The 8711-nt window shown below is 45.4% G+C and overlaps 1 protein-coding gene across 1 annotated transcript in view; it reads right to left on the bottom strand.

Annotated features, from left to right (window-relative positions):
- Nucleotides 1–7664: 7664 nt before the first annotated feature.
- The window catches only part of PIWIL3 (piwi like RNA-mediated gene silencing 3), a 33726-nt gene continuing 32679 nt past the window's right edge, over nucleotides 7665–8711 (bottom strand). Inside the window, exon 21 of the mRNA XM_042909671.1 lies at nucleotides 7665–8570. Coding sequence (XP_042765605.1) covers nucleotides 8454–8570 — 117 coding nt within the window. The 3' untranslated portion in view covers nucleotides 7665–8453. The remainder of the gene's footprint in view (nucleotides 8571–8711) is intronic.

Raw genomic sequence — 8711 nt, 5'->3', positions numbered from 1 at the left:
TTCTTTTGAGTATCCTCAGGCCACATGCATGACGGATTGTCCTCGGGTTTTTGTAATATGCACAGTTCAATATAAACTGCATCTCAGATGAAAACTCACCTTGAAGTTGTGTGCACACTGTTAGGTCAAATACGTGCAATTAAACAAAAACAGAGGCTAGTCTCACTTTAAAAGGAACTTTCTAAGGGCACCTGGGTGGCTCAGTTGGTTAAACATCCCACTTCGGCTCACGTCATGATCTCACGGTTCATGAGTTTGAGCCCTGTGTCAGGCTCTGTGCTCTCGGTGCAGAGCCTGCTTCAGATGGTCTGTCTCCCTCTCTTTCTTGCCCCTTCCCAACTCATGCTCACCCTCTCTCTCAAAAATTAAATAAGCATTAAAAATAAATAAATGAATAAAAGGAATTTTCTTAAAACAGTATACTGAATAATGTAACCCAGCACTTGTGGCTAATATTGACAGTATCGTACAGTTGAATTTAGGTTATTAGATGTGGTTTTGTTGTGTTATTTTTAAGTTGGAAAAAGTAAACAATTGTTCAAAGCTTATTATATATATTATTTTGTAGTGGTCAAATTTGGATATTTATGATTTCCTTCACTTATAAATTTCACTCATCCTCACAGTCACAGAGATGGATATTTTGGAATAAAATAAAATTATTTTTGGCCAGGAATGTTTTATCAAAAACTATCTTGATGAGACTTGTGATTTATGGAAAAGAAATGTGAACATATCCAGGGATTCCAAGATACAATGTAAAGCTTCCAGGCATTGGAGATCCACATTGCATCTTTTTAAAAAATTTTTTTAATGTTTTTATTTTTAAGAGTGCACCTGCACACGAGAGAGAGAGAGAGAGAGAGAGAGAGAGATGGGGGGGGGGCAGAGAGAGAGAGAGAGAGAGACAGAATCTGAAGCAGGCTTCAGTCTATGAGCTATCAGCAAATAGCCTGACTCGAGGCTCGAACTCATGGACCATGAGCTCATGACCTGAGCCGAAGTCGGATTCTCAACTGACTGAGCCACCCAGGTGCCCCTCCATGTTGCATCTTTAAAATACATGCAGAATTGCTCCAAACTGCCCAAAGGCTGTCTACAGCAGCCAAGAGGATGCAGCTGATTTTTGTATCCTGTTTTCCTAGAGACCATTCCAAACCTGTATCACACAGATGTGTGTATAGCAGAGAGGTTGGGGAGGACTCAGATTCTCACTGTATCTCCTATCACGGAAGTCTGAGCGTCAGGACACTGTTATTGTGGCTTCAAGTTGACTCTGTGCCCTGAGCTGTGTCTCAGCACACCCTGCAGTTTGCTGGGTTGGTTACAAGTTGTCTTGTTGATTGAGGTAAAGCTCCTGTCACATAGGCCTCCCGTCACTTCCTTCTCAAATTTTCCTTGTCACCTCCTGATTCCATCCATATGCTTTTTCCTCTGCAGGAGACATTGCTTCTGCCACTGCTCACCCCAGCCATGACCCACACTGCACCCCAGTTACCCTGAATGCATTCCTCAGCTGGGGGCGCAGTCAGCCCCTCCAAGAGAGCCACCCAGGGGCTCCCTGACTAGAGCTGTGCCCAGGTGATCTGTTTCAGGGATCTCCTCCTAGGTGACTTTTTATTGCGTGGTTATTTCATATGTATCTTCCAGAGAATAATTAGGATTGATGGAGGCAGAGGCTGCAAAGTTCTTACTCACACAGGCATGCTGCGCACACCCACTTGCACCTGGTGAACAGGACATTCTCCAGAGACAGGACAACGGGTGTACGTGGGGGAGGGTGCAGGATCTGTATCTGCGCAGTCTGCTCCCTGCCCAGCTCTGCCCTTCACACCGCATGACCCAGGGCAGGCGCAACAAACCGCTCTAGGAGTCCCTTTCCTCATGTCTAAAATAGGAGTGACAGTCATTCCAGTACCATCCTCAAGGGGTGCTTGTGAAGACAGAGAGAAGTATTATTCGCCTAAGGTCCTCGCAAGGTGCTTGTCCTGTTATCACTAAATGTGTGGAGGCCTGGCCCCGCATTACTGGGTCACGACCTCACTCATCAGGCCTGAGCCTCCATGCAGCTCTGAGGTCCATGCTAGGACCACAGTCACCACAGCTGTCACCCCCCCCCCCCCCATTGCCACAGCCAACCCCAAACTCTGTCTTTTGTGTCTGGTGTAAGAAAGTGGTCCAGGTTCATTCTTCTGCATGTCGCTGTCCAGTTTTCCCAGCACCGCTTGCTCAAGAGACTGTCTTTATTCTGTTGGGTGTTCTTTCCTGCTTTGTCACGGATTAGTTGGCCATACGTTTGTGGGTCCATTTCTGGGTTCTCTATTCTGTTCCATTGATCTGAGTGTTTTTGTGCCAGTACCAGTCAGCCTCTACCATGGGCATTCTTTTCTCAGTTCTATGTTGTGTGCCTGCCTTTTGTTTTCCTTAAAGCACAGATGTCTAGGGGCTGAATGTCTCTACTGGGGACATGGGATACGCAGTCGTGCTGTGGTGTCCCTGCCCTCCTGGCACGTTCATTGTACAGTCTCTCAGGTTCTTCCAAAGAACACAAACCCCCCCACACTCCATGCTCCCCCACATGTCCCAAGCACTTAACTGGAAATTGTCCATTTAATCCAAACTTGTAAAGTGAGTTTAGTCACCTCTGCATGCAGCCTGCCTGAAGAGAGGTTAGTAAATTCCTTGTCCAAAGCCAGGCAGAAAAGCCTGTTTAGCCCCATAGTCACTGAAGACATGGGATAAGTCATCAAGACAACTTCCTAAGGAACAGAACTCACACTTGAATCCTTAGTGGTCACTTCCTACGTCATTCCTTCAATGAACATATATCATTCTAAACAGACTCAAAGTTTTCCATCGAATGCAAGATGGTTCACTCCACAACTAACCGAAGCGGGCAAGCCGAACCATAATCCCAGAATGAGGTGAGCACCAAGAACTTCTGGGCATCACAGCTTCGGGGGCAGCACCAGGGAGCGGCTGATACCAGCCTGCACAGCACGGTATAAAGATGCTGCCCTGCCCAGTGCAAGATAGGGACCTCTTTGGCCAGGATGCCCCACCACTGAGATTCCTGGGACAGTGCAGACTGTGCCCAGGGCCCTGCAAGAAAGGCAGAGAGACACGGGGATGGTGAGGCTGTTGTGCCCTCAGATAAGAAGGAAATGGCCGGGCCTCCCCTGACTCATGGACAGCAGATCACCTGGACAGAGAGGGAGGAGGAGGGGAGGTGGGTTCTTAGGCTGTGATGGACATGCCCCTGGAGCTCTGCTTCCTGAGGAACCCACGTGCCCTATTCAATGGGACCTGCAGATCCTTCTCCTACCCTTGGAGGGAGCCCCATCTGAGATCTGAGACAGGACTGTGCCCCAGCGGCTCTAGCAGGGCAGGCCTACTACACCCCCTGCTGCCTGAGCGCCAGAGGCACCTACACAAAGGGGACCCTGGAGAGACAGAACTGCACCCCATGCTCTGTCCGCTGCCCCCTCTTCACAGTCAGGGGTCTCCTTACTGCCCACGAGCTTCCTCTTCAGGCTGTAGCCTCTTTTCCGTGGTGAAGCCCTGACCTCTGTGAAATGGCCTCCGTGGTGCAGAGCCCTGTAGAAGGGGGCCAGAGGGAAGCCGCGCTCAGACAGCACTTGTTCCAGATTGAGGACATTGGAAGGACAAAGGACAGTGATGGACTGGCCAAGACCAACCAGCTTCCCACTATGGCAGTCATGAGGGGTGGACGATCTTCACCTCACCCTGCGGTTCCTCCCACACTGTCATCCCTGATTGGGGGGAGGGGACAATGCAGGGATGTGTCCTCAGGGACAGAGAGACAGCTCTCAGTGTATTTCATGGGTGTTCCACTCTGGCAGATGTGAGCCCTCCTTGTAACAAGCCGGTTACCCTCAGCCTAAGATCGGACCCAGGGATCAACTGGGGCTACTGTTTGGGGGTGTACATATAGAACCAAGAGACTGGGAGTGAGCAAGAGTTTCGAGGGGAGAGCTTTTTCCCTAGGCAAGCTGGTCCTAGGAACTAAGGACAGAGTGATCTTCTGACCAAGAGCCCCAGACAGTGAGGATGGCTGAGTCAGCAGACCACACTCAGGACTTTAGAAATGGAGGTGCAGCAACACACCCAGTTCCAGGGGACCAGAAGAGAAAGGATGGCCATGCGTGACCCCCCCCCCCCCCCCCCCCCGCCCCATCCCACAGACACATCCCTGGAACTCAGCAGGCACCCACTAAGCAACAGTGACAAGGAAGGCTCTGGGCAGTGAATAGGTGCAGGCAGCCCATGGGTTTTAATCTCACTTCCTTGTGAGCCCTGAGCACAATGCAGGCCCCAAGCCACTGCCTCGTGCTGGGCAGTAATACTCAACCTCATCTCCAGGCTCAAGCTGCAGAGAGAGAGATGCTGGGTGGCCTAACCTGGAGCCTAAGAATCTCTCTGAGATCCCTTAAAATCTGTTATAATTCTGTGGGTCAGGAGTTTGGGAACATGGCCCAGGTGTTTCTACAACCAGGCTGCTCCCCGGTTGCCAACACTGTTGTTGTTTCCAGTGGAAGTGATGGTAGCCATCTGTCCTGGGCTCTTGGATACAGAGGGTGGCTGAGTCAGCCCTGCCTGGGCCACACACCCTGGCAGGGGAAGGCACAGGTAGAACAGAAAGCCAGGTGAGTGATGGAGTGGAACAGAGCTGAGAGGTCCCCCACAAATCTTCCACCCAGGGCAGGTCGGCTGTCACCTATGCAGACTGAGGAGGACAAGGGCGAAAGGAACACAGGACACGGTGCAGATACTCAAAAGACTTCTGCCCCCGCTGAGATTCCAGTGCCGCCCCCCCCCCCCACCCTGCACCGAGTGTCTCTTATTCTCTCCCTGGGTACCTATGAAGGGAGGGGTTTCTACATTCAAATAGTACTTGCTCCCAGACGCTCCTGGGCAATATTATCTGTGTCAGAATAATGCCCACCCCCCAAGATACTCATGTTCTAATCTTTGGAATCTGCCCAGATGTTGCCTTGTATGGGGAAAGGTAATTAAAGTTGTAAACTGGGGTGTGAGAGCAACCTGGCTGCCATATCTGCCACCCCATTGATCACCAGGGTTGACTCAGCTGGTCTGGCTGGCTGGACAGATGTCCCCTTCCTCCCTCACAACTCCATATGCATTCCTCCTCAAGCTGCACACCCGGTCCAAGAGGACGACCTTCCCTAATAGAGAAGAACCGTTCTTTGGTCAAGGCCTTACAAGTAGCTGCAATTTTCCTGTTAGAACCTCTCAATAAGCTCTCCAGGTCCCTTCATAGGAGAACTTGGGTGGTCAAGCTTCCAAGACTCCAGACATATCCAAATGAGGCACTGCATGTGGCAATCTGCCTTTCTTAAAAAAGAAATGAAAAAAGCTGCAGATGGAACTAAGGCTGCTAATCAGCTAACAAAATAGGGGGGAGGATCCTGGATTAGCTAAGTGATCCCAATGTCATCACAAGAGTCGTTAAAAGTAGAAGTGGGAGGGGCACCTGGGTGGCTCAGTCAGTTAAGTGTCCGACTTCAGCTCGGGTCATGATCTCGCAGTTTGTGGGTTCAAGCCCCACATTGGGCTCTGTGCTCACCGCTCAGAGCCTGGAGGCTGCTTTTGGATTCTGTGTCTCCCTCACTCTCTGCCCCTCCCCCACTTGCGCGCGCTCTCTCTCTCTCTCTCTCTCTCTCTCTCAAAAATAAATGAACATTAAAAAAATTTTTTAAGAAGTAGAAGTGGGGAAGAGGAGTCACCATTAGACAGGATGGGGGAATGAGCTAATCAGCCATTGCCAGCTTTGAAGTTGGTAGGAGCCATGGGGTAAGGAACAGCCTCTGGAAGCCAGAAAACACAAGAGACGCATTCTCTGCCAGCACTTCCAGAAAGGAATACACTGCTGACATGCTTAATTTAGCCCAGTGTGAGGCCCAGGTCAGCCCTATAACCTACAAAATGAAGATACCACATTTATGAGGTCTGAAGGCGCTAACTTTGTGGTAATTTGTTACAGTAATAGAAAGCTGACACAGCAATTCCCACATCAACAGGCTGAAAATCATGAACATTTCAATAGATACGGAATAAGCATTTGGCAAAATTCAACATCCATTCATGCTAAAGACTCAATAAATAAGAATTAATACTGTCAACTTGATGAAGGACACTTAAAGAATCTATAGTTTATGAAATAAATATCATAACAAATACCAGGGTCATCCCTCTAGATTTCCTTATGCTAGATATTGGTGCTATTTTCTTCTGTGTCTCACCATCTCCTCAATGCTGTTTAACATTCTGATATTTTGTCCAGCTCTTTGAGTTGTGCTCAGTGGGAGGTTTGATATATATATATTTATTAACTTTTGCCAGAGGAAGTTCATTTTTCTTACATATTGCATTGCTACTTAGGCCAAACCCATTCCCAAAAGACCTTTAATTAGTTCAACACCTACTCCGTAATACGTAATAGGAAACTCAGGCACAGTGATATATAAGTGGGATTTATAAGCTCTTGGAACAGTGAGGCTTTCTCCTAGAAATATTAACTACCAGCCTCCTTCACCTAATTTATAAAGTGCTAGTAAGCTAATAAAGTCAGATAGCACCTTAATCACAAAACTATTTCCATGTATCTTAGAAAACCAACAACTTCTTTTAGTCAGTAGATTAAGAAACTTAAGACCAGACTATATTTTTAAAGTAACAAGACCCTCTGTTAAGTTTCTCTAGATCCACATGTGAGTGAAAACATTTGGTATCTATCTTCCTCTGACTGACTTATTTCACTTAATACCCTCCAGTTCCATCCACGTTGCTGCAAATGGCCAGATTTCATTCTTTCTCATTGCCAAGTAGTATTCCATTGGAACAGAAGACCATGGGGGAGGGGAAGGGGAAAAAATGTTACAAAGAGTGAGAGGCAAACCATAAAAGAGACTCTTAAATACTGAGAACTGAGGGTTGATGGGGGGGGGGTGGGGGAGAGGGGAAAGTGGGTGATGGGCATTGAGGAGGGCACTTGTTGGGATGAGCACTAGGTGTTGTATGGAAACCAATTTGACAAGTTACATTAAAAATATAATAAAGTAACAAGACCCAATTTCAATGATTGTAACATGAATACCTTTATTACATCATTTTAAATTTATAAATCTTGAAATTTGTATATACTGTTATAAATAAATGATTTGTCTTGTACTTATGGGAAATGTTCAGAAAGTTTTAATAACTACTTTGAATTTGTTCTTTCCATTTTATATAGATCTCTAGAAATGTATTATCCTAAGTCAAAATCTAGCATCAGAAAAAAACATGTTACCTTAATTTATCTTTAATTATAGACCCATCCTCTATATTCTATTTATCATTATTGCCAATCCTGCTAGGTAAGCTATTACTTGGATTACAATATATTTCAAAATGACTTTTGTTTTAATTTTATTTCTTAGAAAACTGGTTCAAATTGCAAACCTAAACTGATTAACTTATGATCAAAGAAATTCTATTGTTTTTAAACATATCCTTTTTTGTTATGTCTGAAACAAATCAACTCCTTACTGCTCCCCAAAATATGATTCTATGTAGGAATATTTAAAAAAAAACAACAACAAATTTTCACATATTTCCTGAATCTATTTAAAGATAGTTTTAAGGGAAGAGAGAGAAAAAAAGTATCTGTTTTCGAGAAAGACACAATAGCTTCATTTTAACAAATTACTCAGGACCCTTTTGATTACAGTCCAGTTAACAATAATGTCCCACTTAGAACATGCACAAGAGAATGAATTAGTCAGAAGTGCTAATAGAGCTCTTCATTTTGCTTCTTTGTGGAAAAAGTGACAAAACATTTTGATGTTCCTAAGCTGTCAACTCTTAAAGCAAAAGGCTCTCCTCATTACATCTCTACCAGAGATACATTTCAAATTTCCACCCCAGTCCAAAGAGTAATCGATACTACATACATGTTATTTCTTTCATACAAAATTTTAATTAACACAAATCCCCATTTAATTTTGCCTTTTTTTTTTTTAGAGCTTTGCTGTTCTTTAAGAACTAAGTGTTTCAAAAAGCTTTATTTTCCAAGTACAATCTACCTGTGCACGTGACTAACATCCAGCCACTACACTGAGTACAGTAACTTGCTCAGAACACCAAGTGTTCAGGCATGGTCAATCATAAAGTCACTGTAACACATTTCAAAGGTGGATTGCAAGACAAAACCCTCACAGCCCATTTTCCTGCCTGGAAAATAGAAGGGTCATGTTCAGTCAGTGGTAGTATTGCCCAAAGCATGCGCCACTCTGAACCCTCATGTCTAACCAATAATGATTATAATTTAAAACTGCATCGAGGAAAGTATCTCAGAAGGACAGCTTAAAAAGGAAAAATAAGTTCACAAATGGTGGCTTTCAACAAGTCGTCAGGCTCTCTTCTGTGGGTCACAGGTAAAAGAGACGGCTTGCTAGGGAATAGTGTGGTTCTTGGTGGATACTCTGGCCCACAAGGTAAGCCAGTTTATGGGCATAGTGACAAGGAGCAGGGACTCGAATGACACCCTTTAGTGGGAAGAAGAACAACAACAAAAAAAATTAAGCTTCTCTCTACTTTCCCTAAATGTAACTTTTCAGAGATACCAATTCAAAGGTTCAGAAAGTATAGATTTAATTTCGAACAGTTTTACAGATCTATAGGAAAAT

The sequence above is a fragment of the Panthera leo genome, chromosome D3 (genome assembly GCF_018350215.1).
Source record: "Panthera leo isolate Ple1 chromosome D3, P.leo_Ple1_pat1.1, whole genome shotgun sequence".
Lineage (NCBI taxonomy): Eukaryota > Metazoa > Chordata > Mammalia > Carnivora > Felidae > Panthera > Panthera leo.
Note: the sequence above shows the minus strand (reverse complement) of the source record. Positions and strands in the feature narration are given on the sequence as shown.